The 17,971-nt window shown below is 38.3% G+C and overlaps 1 protein-coding gene across 2 annotated transcripts in view; it reads left to right on the forward strand.

The window, feature by feature from the left end:
- Positions 1–17,971, forward strand: part of inpp5a (inositol polyphosphate-5-phosphatase A) — a 171,225-nt gene that overhangs the window by 36,505 nt on the left and 116,749 nt on the right. For both annotated transcript variants that reach the window (XM_079249303.1, XM_079249304.1), the window contains exon 2: positions 15,235–15,276. In XM_079249303.1, coding sequence (XP_079105429.1) covers positions 15,235–15,276 — 42 coding nt within the window. The remainder of the gene's footprint in view (positions 1–15,234; positions 15,277–17,971) is intronic.

The raw sequence follows: 17,971 nt of genomic DNA on the forward strand, positions 1-17,971 counted from the left end.
AAGTGTTTTAGGCTGTGAGGAAAAAGAGCTTTCAAACCACACAGCTGTGGTCGCTCTGAGTGCTGTAATTTCCTGTCTTCTGGTGACATATGATCTACACATATCCCAGCTGATTGCAGAGCTGATTCACTGAAAAAAGGGTATCTGTACATACATTTGTATGAATATTTTACATCGACTTCCATCAAATGAGGCCAAACCTCTGGTTTCTGTATCATAAAATACAACAAAAAAAATTCTTTCTACTAAATATTTTACAGCATTGCAGAAAAACTTTAAACATCAGAAGCAGAGACCTTCATCTTCACTGGCTTGTAGCTTTTCGAGGTGGACTGAAATATTTTCCAGCATAGAATGAGGAGAAAGCTGCAAGACACATCGAAGTGTTCACCAGCCAGAGAGAAAAACAAGCAGTTTAACATAAAAAGTCAAGACTTAATGGCATTGCTGAGTTGTCATCATTTAGACACGTTATTGACAATGCATCACAAATGAGCATACAGACTCACTGTGTTGGAAAGTTTTTATTACATGTTTTAAGACTGCAACAGAACTTTTGTTATCTCATCAGGCCTAATGAAGGCAGTTGTGAAGAACATGTCAAGCCAAAACATTTTTTGAAATGACAATAATTACTTCACTACTATTCAACTGTTCATAAGGTTTTTCAGCGACGCAATGCCTTGTCATTGCTTTGATCCGTACAATGAGCATTTTCCAGTTAAGTAGTTAGTGACATATTATGTACAACATTAATGTAAGTTGTGTCCATGAATCTGTGTAAAACAGCTTTTCATCACAGAGTCTTCAGGTCACTTGCAGGACCATCATACAGCTTCTTCAGTCTTGTGCTGATGGTTTTTCTTAAAGGGACTATAAATGTGGGCTATATGAGTTTTCAATGAAAATCAAAAGCCTTAAAAAACTGATGAGGAGCAAGTCTTTAGCTATCTTCTTAATTAATTGATTATTAGGTCCACTATTTGCACTTTGTATCTAACTAAAATGTTAGTGTCTGGTGGTAAAGCTAGCCATTGACATTTGATTTCTGTATGAACCTTCTGTTGGATCCTTCGCTCTACGATGACTGTGATAGCTGTCGTAAACATATATGCTAGCTTTGCCTTGCAGAGGATGCATTGGACCTAATGTTTGTTTTCTAACTTCTACACAGAATGCTTTTATTGGTTGTCTTCTTGTCGCTACATATTTCCTATGTATGTACTCCATTAGCACTGAATGTCGAAATTTTTAATAAAACGGAGCAATAGTGAAGCCATCTATTGTAGTTTTTGTTGTTCCCAGCTATGTAAATGAATGCCAGCCACCTTGTGGGGGAAGTTAGGCATCACTACCAGGTACTGGTCGAAACAATAGTCAAAATAATTATTACTTTTTTCCATGTCATAGTATTAGGGGTGGATGATTGAAACGAAAAAAAAAAAAAACAAAAATCAGGATTTTTTGCTTTACAATTTTAAAATCGATATTGTTGTGAATTTTTTTTTTTTTTTTTTTTAAATAAATAATAAAAATAATCCATTAGAATTTTTTTGGGTCATTTTTATTATTTTGATAGATCTTTTTACTTGTGTTCTCAGGCATTATAGCAGCAGAATGATGGCCTGGTAACTGTGCTGTTTTTTCTTAATTGAAATGAAGAAAAATGACGATCAAGAGTTTTGTCTGTTGCAATTTAATTCGAATTGGCTCTAATAATATCTCAGTTCTTTTTAGCTTATAGAAGAAATTGGGAAATTAGCACCTTTTGTTACTCATGTGGAATGATTATAAATCAAAAATCTGTTAGAATCGATACTCTATTCTCAATCCAACAGTCGCCGTAATAATATGAACTTTGTAAACGCAAACAAGAAATTAAATTAGTTCAAATACTTGTTTAAATGCGGTCAAGGCCTGACATATCGTCATGGTGTCACATCGGCAATAGTTGATCAGGGCAAACTGGAAACTTCAGAGTGTATTCCAAGGTTAACAGTGGACCGACATAGCTCCAGTGTTAGACTGTATGAGGTTGCTCTGAAGGGAGTCCTGCTGTATGCTGCTTTGAAACAGCCGCTCAGAATAAAATCGCCATCACACTTTAATAGATTACATTAGATTACATAGATTACATTCTGGCCAGGACAGCATCGTCTTCTGGCAAAGTCTTGGTATAAGTCCGAGTCGAGGTGCATTGAATTGATAAATGACGCAAGACCTCGTCTAGACCAAAAATATGTTAAAAAATTCAATACTTTACTTTATTACTGTTTGTATAGTAAATGAAGTGATTGAGTTAAGAACCGTAAACTTTGAAGGAAGGTCAAATCCTGCATACAATTTCAAAAAGTTTCCACCCAAACACTGATGAGTTTTTTTGTGTTGGATCCCGTCAGGTAACCCTCTCTTGATGATAATGTTTGAACTATGTGGGCAAAGAGAGCTTGGAGGCATCCCTTTACTTGATGATACAGAAGCCTCTTCGTTTGAAGCATCCTGACACGTTAACGCCCCTCCATACCTCCTCCACACCTTGTCCTCTTGAAAGATGAAAGCATCTCTGAGGAGCCAGCCTCAGTCTAATTCAGAGATTTGGTGTGGGGTTTGCTCTAATTAATTCTTTAATGAGTCTCTTTGATGTGGCGTTGCATAAAACACAGAGGGGAGATACCTCTGCGTCATCTGCCCTCTGCAGAGCAAATGGGAGGGGGAGTCGTTTTCATCAGCAACCTGTTGAAGGACACAAGGCCAGCCAATCAACCAGTTCTTCTTCCTCTGTACCCCTCTCTCAGCAACAAGCCTCCATCTCCATCCAGCCAAGGTATTTTTAGTCTGCTGCTTGCTCCCCTGAAAGCCAATAACCTCTTTTCAAATAGCCTGTCAACACACACACACACACACGCACACGCACACACACACACACACACACACACACACACACACACACAAGGAGCTAGAGCTGTGACGATATGGTTTTGTCCCAATTCGATTACAGTTTTTTGCATGCCAATTCTCACAATTCTTCGATATTGCTGATTCTTGTAGATTAAAAAATAAAAAAATGTACAAAACTTTTTTTTGCTCGTCATTTCTCTTGATTTCAACTAGGAAAAAAACGACACAGTAGCCAGACCATCATTCTGCTACTACAATGCCCAAGAAGACAAGTCAAAAGATCAATAAAAATATAGAAATGACAAAAAAATTAATGAATTATTTATTTGAAAAAGAAATTTTTTTCACAAGAAATTTTTTTTTTTTAAATTGTGAAGCAAAAAAAATCACAATATTTGATTTTTCGATTCTGTTTTCTCACCCCTACAATGAGCCATTCAACCCCTAAAAAAACCCCCAAAATGCAAGTCCTGAACATAAAAAGCTTCTTCTGTACCATGACTCGGCCCTGCGATGGACTGGCGAGCTGTCCAGGGTGTATCCTACCTTTCGCCCAAAGCCAGCTGGGATAGGCTCCAGCTTTCCCGCGACCCTGAATTGGATTAAGCTGTTTAGAAAATGAATGAATGAATGAATGTACCATGACTCTACAGCAGTGGGGGAATTCTCTTTGAAAAGATTTTTTCTGAGCTTTGATTATCAGAATAGTCAGATTTATGGTCTCTCTTTGCAAGGCAAATTAGGTGGTTATCTGAAAAAATAGATGTCATCATGTCTCAACCATTACTTATTTGAATATGTTTGATGTAGCTGATTTATTTGTATATTGGTAAAAAAAAAAAAACAACACACCTTGACTTTCTAAGAGGAAGTTGTTACTATTTTATAAAAGTTGTTCCACATGATGGATGTTGGCTCCAGTAAATGAAAGAATGAAAATGAAAGAAGAAATGGAAATCTAGCTTCTTCAGTGTTTCTTTACCCAGTTATAGACTCCAGCTCAGGCTGCAGATGGCGACTCGTCCTTGTTCTGCCCTGCAGCTTTGGTCGGCGTGACTTGCAGCACAGGAACCACTGTTCCACCTGGTGCAAGTTGTGCTCGGACTGGCCCTCCAGCTCAGAGCGGGACAAGGACTGCTGTTGCAGCTGCGGTCCATTCAGGAAGTGAAATACTTGCAATAGAGACGGCTTAATGACACCAAAAACAGCAACTTGGAAAATAAAGACAGCTCTTTTTCCTCCTGACTACTTGAAACACGTGGAAACCCTGCACATGTGTGGGCAGAACTATTCAGATTAAAGACCAGATCTGAAGAAAAATGCTTCACGTGAACGTACTAATCAGAGGATTCTGATCTGATCACACTTACTCGGATCAAACTTTCAATCACATCATGATGGGTGTGTTATGCCGATCACAATGCAGGAAATAACATATTCCGGGAGAAATTAAGGTTGAAATTATTACTACATATGCCTTTTATATATTAGCTGACCACACAGTACCCAGACCATCATCAATAAATCACTCTCAATAAAAGCAATAAAAATGACAAAAATTTCATCATGTATTCTCTATTTATTTGAAAAAATGTTTTTTTTAACCAAGAAAAAAAATTGATTTTAAAATTGTGAAGCAAAAAATTCCTATTTTTGATTTTTCGATTAGATTTTCCCCACCTTAATGTGTATTGCACTTTTTGTTTATACTTAATAAAGTTTGTTTACATTGGAAATCACTGTTTCTTGTTCTACTGCTGTTTCTGTAAAGCCAGATTGTTCGGCACATGTCAACATGATTTATTCTCATTAAACATGTGACGCTTGTAAAGACACGTCATAATCTGAATAACTGTCAGGTTCATGTTCAGGTCTGATTTGAATTGAAACCCGATTTGAACAAATTTTTCCGATGTAAAATGTGGCTTTTAACGTCATTTAAATCTTGGCCTTGAACTTCCTACCTACCTAACTAACTATGATGCTGTAATATATAATTTCCTTTTCCACAGTGCTCAGATCAACGTGGCTAGACATCTAGATGAAAACACATTTTAAACATAAATCCCTTTTAGATGTCTGTGTTCAGCAGACTTAGCTGGAAACAGGCAACCACGTTGTGCTTTGTCTCTGTTTGCAAGTTGGACCTCAAATATAGCTTTTTATTATTATATTTCTCTCTATGCTGTGGACCTGTGAGTCTGGTATTAGTGTCAGGTGTAACCAGGCAACCGTTGCTTTTTAAAGATTCCTCATCTCCACTCTCCTTTTCAATTATGGAGGCTGCAAGCTGTACCACAGAGCAGGTTGTTTTTTTTTTGTTTTTTATTTAGTATTCCTCTCACACACTGCCAAGTCTGTTCCATCAAAGTGAACACTTTTTGGGAATTGGGAGCCGGTGATGAGCATAAAGCAGAACATCGGCCAGAAACGGGAGCATGCATGAGCTTGGTGCTTAATAAAAATAACAACTTTACTGATGAAATTGAGGCCAAGAAAGAACAGCAGGAGTATTACTTTCAGTGTGAGAAGTAGGTGGGAGAGAGAGGGAGCTCGTGGTGGCCATGTGTTCCCAGCGTATCGCCACAGGTGTCTTTAATGGGACCAGTCTTGACGTAACTTTCCCCCACCGTTCTTGGTTTATACAGCCCGTTACACTATGAAGCAGGGCTGAAGAATGTTGAGGCTGAAGAAGGCCTCATTTACCATGTTCACATGGGAGTTTTAATTCCTGTTTAATTCCAAATAAAAGTTAATTCTGCTTTAAACTGATGAAAAATGACCATGTGAACACTTCACTCCTAATGCAAATTTCTATTTGGAATTACACTTAATTCCAATGTAAGTGGCTGGTTTATTCGCATTTTAATTCCGATCCATTTAATTCCTCTGTCATGTAAACCTTAATTCCGATCTAAGCTAATTCTGGTTGTTTTGCGCATGCTCGTTACCTCGTCCTGTCCCAATGACGTACGTTTTTTTGCCTCCCATGTTCAGTGGTCTATCTTTCTTCTCCTTCTCAGTTGCTGCAAAAAGTGAAGTAGTATGCTCGTGTTGAGCTGGTACATCAAAATTATAATAAGAAAAAGCGGCAAAACTGGTACTTATGTAGTTTTTACAAGTTACGACTGAAAAGACTAGAAGCTGGGAGCCAACTTTATTTCGGGTATTTGTCATACGTCACGTGCACCTTCTGTCCAATCAGAACCCTTCGAACCCGCGGTTCTGGAGGAATTAATTTAGAACGTGTTTTATGTAAACCTTCATTTGGATTTATTATTTTCATGTAGATGTTTTCATGTTAATTCTAAATGATTTAATTCTGAATGATTAATTCTGAATTAAAAAACATAAAGTAACTGCACTGATTGAGGCGTTGCAAGGTAAAACCAAAAACAAAAAGAAGAAAAACAGCATGTGTATCAGGTCCTAACCTCTCGTGAAGGACTACATGTTGTGACCTATGCTACAGTGGCACAGCTTTGGTGTGTTTACTCCAGCAGAGAAACAAAAAGGCAGTTTTGACAGTTTTAGAGCACATTCACATCAGGTTTTTTTTTTATTAGAATCTGAGTCTGTTTGCTCGGACAGTGTGCTCTGTTTGGGGAGCTTTGAAACAAATTCTGATTTGGACCAAAGAAGTTGACTCGGTCCGACTACAAACAGGTCTCGGCCCATTTTAAGTGGACCAAATACGGCTGAGTCCCCAGTCGGACCAAGTTTAGCGGACTATCCTCATGTGAATGCACCCTTACTCAATGGGGAAGTCTGTCAAGATGCTTCTGTATCTACAACATAAGAAAGAAATTAATTATTCAAGATTGTTGAATTCTCAATTCCCCAGAGTTTTGGCAAAGTTGATCTTAATTGGTGGGTACACGGGAGGAAGCTTAGATGCAGACATGGAATTAATGTGGACAATAATGACAGTTTTCTGTGTTGATAAAAATAATGTTGGCCAACTTTGACAAGCTCGGATAATGTTTATTTTTCCTGTTTGTTCTTTCCCAGTGTAGTAAAATATGTTTACTTGTTTTTGTTTTGTAAGTAAAATATATATAAGTAAACTGATTGGACTGATAACTTGTTACAGATATACGCTTTTATTTAGTAGTAAGTATACATGGTCACACAGGGGGAAAAGGTCATACTAACAAACAATAAGAATCATAATGCATAGATGAATATTTCATAATTGCACAGCAACCCCACTAAACTACTGAACTTTGGTTGATTTTCACTGTGATACCCACTAACAAAGGCCTATTCATCATTCGTTATGCATCCTATCTATTCTCTAAGCGCTCTACAGCTAGTCTAAGCCCTTCTGATGTTGACTTTTGTCTCGCTCTGTTACATCCTTGTGTACTCCAATAATGTCGTTTTTTATAAATTGGCCATGGTTTGCACCCAAAGTTGCCAGCATGTTGATAGTGAGTTGGTGGTGTGTATCAATCTATCTTAAAGCAAAATGTTGTTGTAGCATGATACTGTTGTTACACAAAGTTATGATGTGAACTTTACCAGTTGTTGCATGTTCCAGGACAAAAATGGCTTACAGAATGCAAATAATGAGTGTTTGGGTCCCATCGAAATGAGTCAGAAGCACATGTTTAAGTTTGGAAAGTTGCATGGTGTTGCTTAAATCATAAAAAAAATAGTGTGACCTCTCAAGATTCATACCTTAGTAAATTGTCCATCTGATACTGCATGTGAAACAGTTTTTCATTTTCAATGAATTTTAGAAGTGTGAAACCAAATGAAAAACTGCTCATTTTAAATGTTGATTGCTCAGCTTTGTCTTTTTTAAGTTGTGTAAGTTTGCACACAAACTATCATCAGCAGCTCGACAGCCAGTTCAGATGACCAACCAACACTCTGTTCATTCAGGTTACAGTGAAATGACACATTTTGCTTCCTCCTTGCACTTCCTTTAACCTTCAACCTACCTAGAGGCCATCTTCCAAATAATTTCTATGTCAAAACTGCAGTTTCCATGATGCATGCGCCTGGTGCAACTGCTGCAGGTTTGAGGTAGCGGCTATTACACCTGTCAGAAAAGGTGGGTTTCCCCAAACTGAATGTACACATGCGAGTAGAAGTACATTTATAGTTACTGATTCAAACAGTAACTACCAGCTCAATCTAAAAAAAAGCAATATACACATAAGTCAGGAAGAATTGAGATGCAAAACTAGCACATGCACGTTTTAAATGAGCTCTATGACATTTTCTTAATGAGGAACAAGTCAGCAGGTTTGTTTTGTTTCTTTTTGCAGTTTGACTTTCTGTTGTCGCTGCACTCAGATCCTCTTCTTGCATGTGCTTGGTGGAGCTTGGTCATGCATTTGCTTTTGTCATGTTTCTGAAATTTACAATGTTCCATCGGGTTTTGTCCTTTTAGATCTGAACTGAAATGAAGGTCTCACTGAGTCATGCAGTGAGAAGTAGTTCTAAAAGAGGAAGATAGGAAAAAAGAAAGCTGAAAACAAACGCGTCGCCTTAGAAGTGTGAGAAAGAATTAAGTTGCCACTTATGTGAATGAATGTGATACATAAAGTTGTATTTCCCCTCAAGTGTTCCCTAGTACAACTTCTGTGTTTTGAATAATCAGTTAAAGGCCTGGCAGTGTTTTGGTTGGAAAGATTTTGTTTCGTGTCCCCACTGCAGGGCTTAGAATACTTTGCATTGTATTTGCTCATTTCTGAGATCAAATATTTGCAAATGGCAAATTTTGTCTCATTCCATTAGAAAGTGCTGAGAAGGTAACCTAGAGGAGCTGGCAGGGCTGGAGTCATGAGGTTTTGCTATAAAATCTTACTAAGGATAAGGGTTTTTTTTAAGAGTTACCTTATTTGATAGTTTGGAGGTAAGTAGACCAGTACGGCAGAGTGTTTCAGCTCCCTACACTGTCTGAAAAGTAGGGCATCGACTAAGCAGTGGCACGGACGAGGAAGAACGAGGAGGTGGAGAGATCCGAGTGAGTGAAAGTTCCACTGGGAGGAAGAGGAGGTATACACAGAGAAGAGGCTGGGTAGGGTGTTGGTGTTATTTTTACTTCTCTGCCGGTATAGCCCCACTTTCAAATTAACAGCAAATTAACTCGAGATAAGCTCGGCATGGGTGGCAAAGAGCCAAGGCTATGGATTTAGACATGGGTTGTCGTCCCTTTCCTTCTGCTCTTAGCCCACTTTCTCTCAAAGGCTTGGGCCTCAGAGGGCCCACCAGGCGTCCTCTGGGCCACTCTGGCCAAAGCCAACATCTGCTCCTCCTGAACCATCTCCCATCTTTGCTGCACATCAGAGCTGGAGCCTGAGTGTTTTAGAAAAGCTCTGGATGGTTCTCATGACCAGACAGCTGGAGCTGTTTCCTTTCAAGTCTCTTCACCACATCACGTAGATCTAGGACATGGATTCCCATGATGAGATACTTAAAAACTTGTTTAGGAAACTGTCAACGTGATGGTTTTATTTCTTCATTGCCATGGTCACACTCATGTCAATTTTTTCTTTTTCGTTTAGAAAGACCCCTCTTATGCTTACAGAGAGTGTATTGAGAGATTAGCTGCTGCTGAGTGTGTGAGATGTGAGTGTGGGCACAGAAAGTTTTAATATTGCAGAAAGGATGGCTTACAGTGATCCTGGGAGAAACAACCAAAGTAAAGAGCTAAAAATAACTGTATGATTTGTTAAGAGGTGGCATGTTGCTGGATGATTCCATCACCGGGATGTTGTGGTGTAGAAGATTAGCATCTAAATTTCACACACGTAAACGTGAAATTGTTTGTTTACCACATTACCATGCATCCAGGTGGTGCAGGTCTGCTTTAAACCTCTCCATCCCTTTTGTTTTTTATCTGTCTCACTCTTTAGCTTTTACTCCATCCATGTGACTGATGATGAGGCCCACTGCTCATTTCCTTATATAGACCTATGCTCTGTCTGATCTGGCTGACTCTGCAACGGTGGTGCACATACACACATATACACACACACTTGCAAAGTCCTTCGTTATTTAGGTGCCCTTGGGTAATGTAAACTTATATTAAGCATAATTGAAATTTTGTAGGCTGCTAAACCTGTGGAAATGACATATTACTCTTTTGATCTGTTTAGTTAGGACATTAATAATTTCTTAAATTGATTGGTTCCTTCATTTCAAAAGAATAGTTAGTGATGGAGTTGTGAAGTTAAAACTAAGATCTGAAAGCTGGTTGGCTTTGCCAAGGTTCAACTAGAGACTGTGGGAACAGTTTGCCCAAGTTTGGCAATGTGCTGTGTGAAATACAAAAACTGCACTGTTATTATAGCACCTGCAAGCAATTCTTTTTGTAAGCAGTAACTTGCTGTTACTGCAAACCAAAGCAATAAAGTTGTCACGTAATCTTAATTATCACTGGAGGAGATGTCTACAGCAACACTGGCTGAATGCGTAAAATTATAGGTTCAAAGGTTGAAAACTTCTTTGCTGATCTTTGATTTTTATAAGTTTTATTAAATCCTGTTCAACCATCTCATTATTGGCTAACTAAGATATTCTTCCCAAGAATTGATAAATAAAAAGGTTTGCCTGTTTTTTTTTTGTTGACCATTCAACTGGAAAAAAGAGAGAAAACCTTTAACATGACCTTTTTGTTTTCTGCCAGTATGCAATGCTTGGTATTACTGAATGAAATAAAAGAACACAACATAACAAACAAACAAGAAAGCTTAACAGAGGTCCTTGAAGCTCTTTTAAACATCCAAGAGAAATATAAGTAGCACCGATGCTCCAAAATGTTCTTTTGTTTTTACTCATTAACGTATAAAAATTCAGAAGAAAAATGCTGTTTTTTTATGCGTTTAAAAATAAAGATCAATCAACCACATACTCAGAAAACAAAGTGAGGAATGCAGCAAAGTATTTTTAGGTTATTGACAGAGTGAATAAAATGTTCAAACTAAATTAAAATTTTCATGAATCAGTGTAGTCTTACATGTCACTTTTTTTGAAAGAATGTTCTTCTCATAGACTATATATGAAAAGATGAGCAGAGCCTCCGTGACATCACCTGTAGGTTTCTGAAGAGCTGAATTGGTGGGCGGTTCCTACCATCGCCATCTTGGCAGGGGCATGCGTGTCGTCTCACCCGAAAAATACAAATGGTCATGGTGGATGATTGACATCGAGTGAACTCCGAGCTTTCTGTAGCTAAGAGCTAACCAACCAGAACAGGAGCTAACCAGCTAATGGAGGTAAGCGGGCTAAAGCTAAGTCCCGTTGTTAACCGGCTAAAAACCACGGTTGTTCTATGTTCTTCTTACTTGAAGCGGGAGATAGTGTACCTGTCAATCAAAATGACATGCCCCTAAATAGGCTGAACTTTGAGATTAAATTACTTTTAAAAGGGCGAGTTTCACAGATTCACTCCCCCTCACAGTTGTCATGAAGGTAAGCCTGACCTATTAACATAAAATTTATTTTTGAACCAGGCTGTAAACCTGTTTATTTCTGCTTTGAAGTTTGTCTTTTTAACATGGGAGTCTATGAAGATTTGATCTGTTTTGCAGCCAGCCCCTAGTGGATGAAGGGGAAACTGCAGTTTTATGCACTTCCGCATCGGCTTCACTTTTAACCGCTGGAATCTCCGTCCGTGTTTCATTTACTGTCTATGGGTTTTCTGGGCTACTTTTGTTTTTTTTTACTGTTATTAAAAAAAAATGGCTGGGAAATTGAGAGTATACCCGGGGGGGACCACTAAAATTAGTCAAACAAACAAGGCAGTCTGTGACTGGAGAGGCTTTAACTGTAATATATGTCTTTGCTAGATATGATAGCAATATAACCCTGTTTTAAAAAGTTTTCAACTTTAATGCTAGAAATAAAGCCATATTTGAAATCTCAGCTGATTGTTAATTTTCTACAGGCCACCAACCTGACCTTGTATTTAAAAAAATGTCTCAAAAAGATTTTATAAACCTAATTAAGACTTAAAAATTTAGTGGGATCTAGAAATCTAGAAACTCATTAAAGGTTGATTAAACGCCCCAAACATTTTAATCAAAAAAGGAGACGTCCTATCCAGAGTGTCATCAGTGCAAAAGGAGGTCTTGCTTTTTTCTGCAAGATGCTGCAAATGACAGGATGCTTTGATGATATGATGTCATGGCTTTGTAGTTAATTTGTTGTTGTCATGTTTTTATATAAACATACATCTGATTTGCCATCCACTGTATTCTGCTTTTATTTGCATTAAGACTGTTATGTATCTTTTCTAGAGGCAGACATGAAATGTAGTCAGATCCTGCTTGTATTTTGTGATGTCAAATATCAATCACTTATCAGCATTTTTCTTTTAGTTTGAAAAATTATGCGCTCACTAATAAACACTGGTATGAAGTTACTTTGCTAGTTGATTAAGTAAGTATAGTTATTTGTTGTGTGTATTTGTCTCACATCCTGCTGCTATCCATGAGTACAGTACCTACTTCTGTATATTTGGACTTTGTTACAAATACCAACACAGTCTGCAGATCTGCTGTCTCTATTCATATTGTAGCTTAGTGTTGTGAGGACAAACTTTACGCACACACATCAGACCTAGTAATCGACATGGGGAGATCTCTCCTTAAATGGTAGACTGCTCTGAGTCCTGTGTCTGTTTCCACTGTAAGGACTAAATCAAGTCCAGGTTTGGGAATGGCCTTTTAAAGTGGAGGACGTTGAGGGAGGGAATCTCAAATGCAGGCGGTGAGAAAGAAGGTGGGAAAGGGAAGATAAAGAGAGAATTGTGAATCCCCTGGAGACTTAGATTTGGTCACTTTAGAGATGATGTAACAGAAGGGAAGCAACTTCATGTCAGTACATTCATATGTAATGAAGTGTGTGTATCTCTTACATATATTTTTAAAAACAAGATATCTATGTGTTGAGTGTTTGTGCAGAAGTTCAGCAGATAATTCATCTCATTGTTTAAACAGTATCTACTAACTTCTACTTGTGAGTTCACTATTGGTGCAACCAGTCTTTGTGTAGGTTGGAGTTTAAGGACATTTTCCTGCATCCGAAATCTGCTGTTTAGTGAAACTAACTTTTGTCTTTTGTTTAGATCTCATTGTCATTTATTAGGTTTGAAACACTGTTTGTTAAGATAACCATACTCAGCCTTTGAATCTTAGTTATGAATGTACAATAGAAAAAAAGTCATAGATGCTTCTATTTTGCTGGACCACCTTTCGCTTTGATCTAGACAGAATTAGCTGTGGGATTGTTTCAGTGAGCTTCTGCAATGTGACATTTATTTCCATTCAGTGTTGCATCGGTTTTTCATTCCGACTACTGTGCAAGGCCTTCTCCAGGACATCCCAGAGATTCTGTGTGGGGTTCAGGTCTGGACTCGGTGGCCAGTCCATGTGTGAAAATGATGTCTTGTGCTTCCTGAAACCATTCTTTCACAATTTGAGCCCCAAGAAAATCCATGTATCATTCATTCATTTGTTTTTAATTTAAAATTAAATATCAAAATTTAAACCAAAAAAAAAAAAAAAAAGACTCGTCGTATTTTTTTTTTTCATTTGTAATTTGTTTTTGTTTTGTTTCTGAATCCAAAACAAGAAATTGGATAAAAGTCCATTATCAATTTTCAGATTTTTTTGCACAAAAAAAAAGAAAAAATGGATAACGAGTATTCTAATTCAGTTTTCGTTTTTTCATTGGAAGCGGCACCTTGAGCCAGAAGTTCTCTCTGCTCTGTGTACACCGACTACATGTTGACTACATGTCCAAAACTGTGTCCAGGGAAATAAATAATTATGCTCACGTCCCACCGATATCACTTATAAGATGGAAATTTGTTTGTCTTGAACGCTGTTTTTACCTCACAAGACGATATATTAAAAAACTACATCCTGACAGGTGTGCTTCTCTCTGCAAAAGTTTCTTGTGACTACATGGCTGGAGCCCCCTATTGGGCAAGAACTGCAATTACAGTGATCACAAACCACTGCAAAACCGCAAAGACTTGTGGGAAATGCATATTTGGCAGAATTGTAAATTCATGCAATTGTTGCCTTAAATTTTGAGTTTTTCATTTTAATGTCATTCTCATGTCACATCTAAACAGCGTTGTTTGAATATTGTGCTATATTTAAAGGTAACTTCTGACGTTCTGACTCAGCTGACCACATGAGCTTCTTCCATTGCGTCCAGTCTTAGTCGAATGTTTCCTAGCAAAATGTGGCCTTTTTTGCAATTAGGTTCACTGATAATATTTTTGGCTGTACAGCAGTTCAATCCCAAACTCTTAAGTCCCTTTGTATTTGTGTGTGTGTGTGTGTGTGTGTGTGTGTGTGTGTGTGTGTGTGTGTGTGTGTGTGTGTGTGTGTGTAAATGTTCTTACACCATTTAATACCTTGAGTTCTGTTGTACTTTGATTTGATTTGAATGACTCGATTATTCCATATTTTTCTGACCACATTTTACCCTGTAAGATGACGGTTCTCCACTTTTTAAGAATTGAACAGTTTTTAACTAATTTTGGTAGATTTTGCTGTCTCCTTAGATGTTGCATGGCAATGATTTTTCTCTTTTTAAACAGACTAACATGATTTCCACGATCATGAAATGTGTCTTTCAATGTGGTTGTTTAAGAAATGAGGAGCTACTGACTGCATCAGATGGGGTTAAATACCTTCAGGCCTGCTGAAAGATAATGCAGTAATTATGTAATAGTAGGCTCATACCTATTTCCTTGGTTAAATCCACCATTTCTTCGGCCACGCAGTGTATAGTATATTGTAACCTATATAGCTATTTTAGTTTTATTAGAGCATGTAAAAAATGCTGACAGTTGGAAAGTGTGGGTATGTGACAAGTTAATTTTCTGGGAAGTGCTTTTCCAGGTGTACCCATTCAGGAAAACTCTTGCAAATCAAATTGTCAGCAGTGTGGCTGCATGATGATGTTATTGGATACTGTGATATGACAGTGTTTGGTGTTAATCTATACATCTGCATTTGTGCATCAAAGTTGGTGCAGCCTCTTTTATTTTCGTCCTATTTCATGTCATGGCATCGTTGACTGGATGGAAATTATACTTTTGTTTTTATATTGTGCTGCCTGAGGTAAAAGTGACTTGTTGCAACTATTAAAAGAAAAAGATTGAAAATGAGAAAAGAAAGTTTCTGTATGTAAAGCTCAATGAAACCAGCTGTCATACAGAAAAGCAACCAGAATCAAACTGGAGTGACTGTTGGCACAAATATCTGCATCTATTGTACATCTATTCTGTATCTTTTTGTTTTGTTCATTTTTAACAACTTCCCTAACATCTTTTTTTTTCTTCTTTTCTCTTTTCAGCCTGAAAACCTACAGAAAACATGGCTGAGAGAGTTTTACCAGGTAAGTGGAGCTCTGTAGTGACTTGAATACACAATCACTTCAGTCTGACATTCATTAAAGCAGTGGAGTGGAGAACCAGGCTGCCGCTGGCTGTCCTGCAGGCCTGCAGGTCTTGTGATACGCCACATGCCCAGCTTAGTGCACAGAATCTCTAAGCATGTCCAGCAGTGTTGCACTGTGCATGTGCAATTGGAGAAATGCTTAAATTGCTGTATGGCATAACAAAAAACTGGGTTTGTTTCTCTTTAAATTATTACTTAAATTGTACATTTCAAGTCTAAATAAACTAAATGTAATATAATATGTGGTATTAGGATATTTAGTTTCTTTTTTCTGGAACACACAAAATGCACTTTATTGTGCACCATATTACACAACAGCTCTAAACTTTACAGTAAATTATATCAAAATTGACCAAGTCTTTCTGCATTGTTCCTTTCTGTAGCAGTAGAAAAGTGAACATATACTGCTGGGTTTATGTATGTTTCTATAGCGTCAGCTGTTACGACGGAAATGTCACCATAAATACTCATAAAACTCCATGTGATTTTCATTTTCATAGATGAAGTAGAGTGGAGGCATCTGGATAATATAGATCCAATTAAATTAGATCTACTGACACTTTATTTGAAGCAGACTGATATTAGTGATATAAGTCATCTTCTTTTCACATATCATTAAAAAAGAGAGAAGAAAAGAAAAGGGAAAGAAAGTGACTGTTGAACTCAGTCATGTTTCATATCGTACCTTTTCATCTGCAGAGGAACCCCTGACTAACCACAACTCTTTCCACTGGGTGAAGGGAAGTGAGGCAGCGAGACGTCCTGACTGCTGTCAGAACATGCTGCTGAAAGTGACAGAGAAGGAGGCGTGTTCAGTTTGACTGATTTAAACTTAACAAGAACATTTTCTTTTAGAGGATATTTTCAAATGTCATTGGACATTTGTTGTTAAAAATCTTTACTTTGTGAAAAATATCTTGAAGAGCTCCAAGTTTATATTTTCCTTCAGTTGTTTATTTACACTGCCACAATTTATGATCCATGATAACACAAATAAAAAGGTAAATAAATAAATAAAAAGGATCATATATATCACCCTTCCAATCACCTCTGGGCCGGGCATTTGGCTGTTCATCTCAAGCTCGAGGATCTTATGCAGTATCTTAGCTGTTCCTAGGACTGCACTCTCATAGATGGAGATGTCTGATGTTTCTTCAGGTATCTGTTGGAACCACTTCTCCAACGTGGGGGACACAGCCCTCTGTGCACAGATGACAACGGGTACTACGGTTGTTTTCACTTTCCAGCCATTCTTAAGTTCTTCTATGATGCCTTGGTACTTCTCCAGTTTCTCACACTCCTTATTCCTGATATTTCCATCACTGGGGATGGATATATTGTTCACTACGGCTTTCCTTTACTGCTTATCCATGATCACTATGTTCGGTTGGTTGGCCACCACCATTTTATCTGTCTGGATCTGGAAGTCCCAGAGGATCTTTGGCCTCTCATTCTCCACCACCTTGGGAAGTGTCTCCCAGTAGGACTTAGGGGTCTCCAGTTCATATTCTGCACAGATGTTCCTGTACACTATGCCGGCTACTTGGTTATGGCGCTCCATGTATTCTTTGCCTGCCAGTATCTTCCACCCTGCTGTGAGGTGTGAGGTGTTTCTGGGGTTTCTTTGCACAGTCTGCACCTGGAGTCTTGCCTGGTGTGATAGATCTGAGCCTTTCAGGTCCTGACATTCAAGGCTTGGTCTTGTGCTGCCATGATTAGCGTCTCTGTGCTGTCCTTCAGTCCGGCCCTCTCCAGCCATTGGTAAGACTTGATCCAATGAGCTACTTTAGCGATCTGTCAGTGGTACGTCCCTTGTAAGGGCTTTTCCCTCCCTTGATGGTTTCTTAAGTTCGTCCTCCTCCAGGTTTCATTGCCTGAGACATTCACTAAGGGATTCATCCCTTAGGGCCCTCTTCCTTATGTATTCTGGGAGCTTGGATGTTTCATCTTAGATAGTGGCCCTGATGGTTACTAGTCCTCCTTCTTTGCATTTAGCGTATAGTCGCTGGACACTGAACTCTGATGGAATCCGCCACTGTATGGTACGCAGCTTCCGTTTTTGATGACAATGTAGACTGTGGGCATGAAGTATACATATATCTATCAACTGCTTCATGTAACGCCTCTCAAGTATTATTTGCATAGTAGCATTCCTATAGTGACTTGTTTGCATCTCTTGTCCAGTGACGTGTGCTATGGATCATCTGTTCTCTGTAGACCTATGAAATTACCTAACACCATTGCACCGGTGGGATTCTAACCTGAGTCTTCTGCTCAAGAGATGGACATATATAGACCCGGGCTGCAATGATTACTCTGGTAACTCGAGTAACCCGGGTACAAAAATTGATCGAGGCAAATTATTTGCCTCGAGGCTCTGTTTAATTAATATCATGTGATGATATATTTTAATTTATGCATCATCGCGGCATTCTCAGACCACTGCGCTGTTCGGAGGGACTACATCACTGTTTCAGTAAACATATAAAATATTTAAACATTAATAAAATATATAAAAACAGAACCTGTCGCCTACGGTATGTCTGTACAGTATGACTGTTTTAACCGGACTGATGATGGACATTTCAAACAGCAGCGGCGAGCGGTTTGCTTTCTGTCTGAAGATTCTCGTT

This window comes from Telmatherina bonti (genome assembly GCF_933228915.1).
Source record: "Telmatherina bonti genome assembly, chromosome: 11".
In the NCBI taxonomy this organism is placed as follows: Eukaryota; Metazoa; Chordata; class Actinopteri; order Atheriniformes; family Telmatherinidae; genus Telmatherina; species Telmatherina bonti.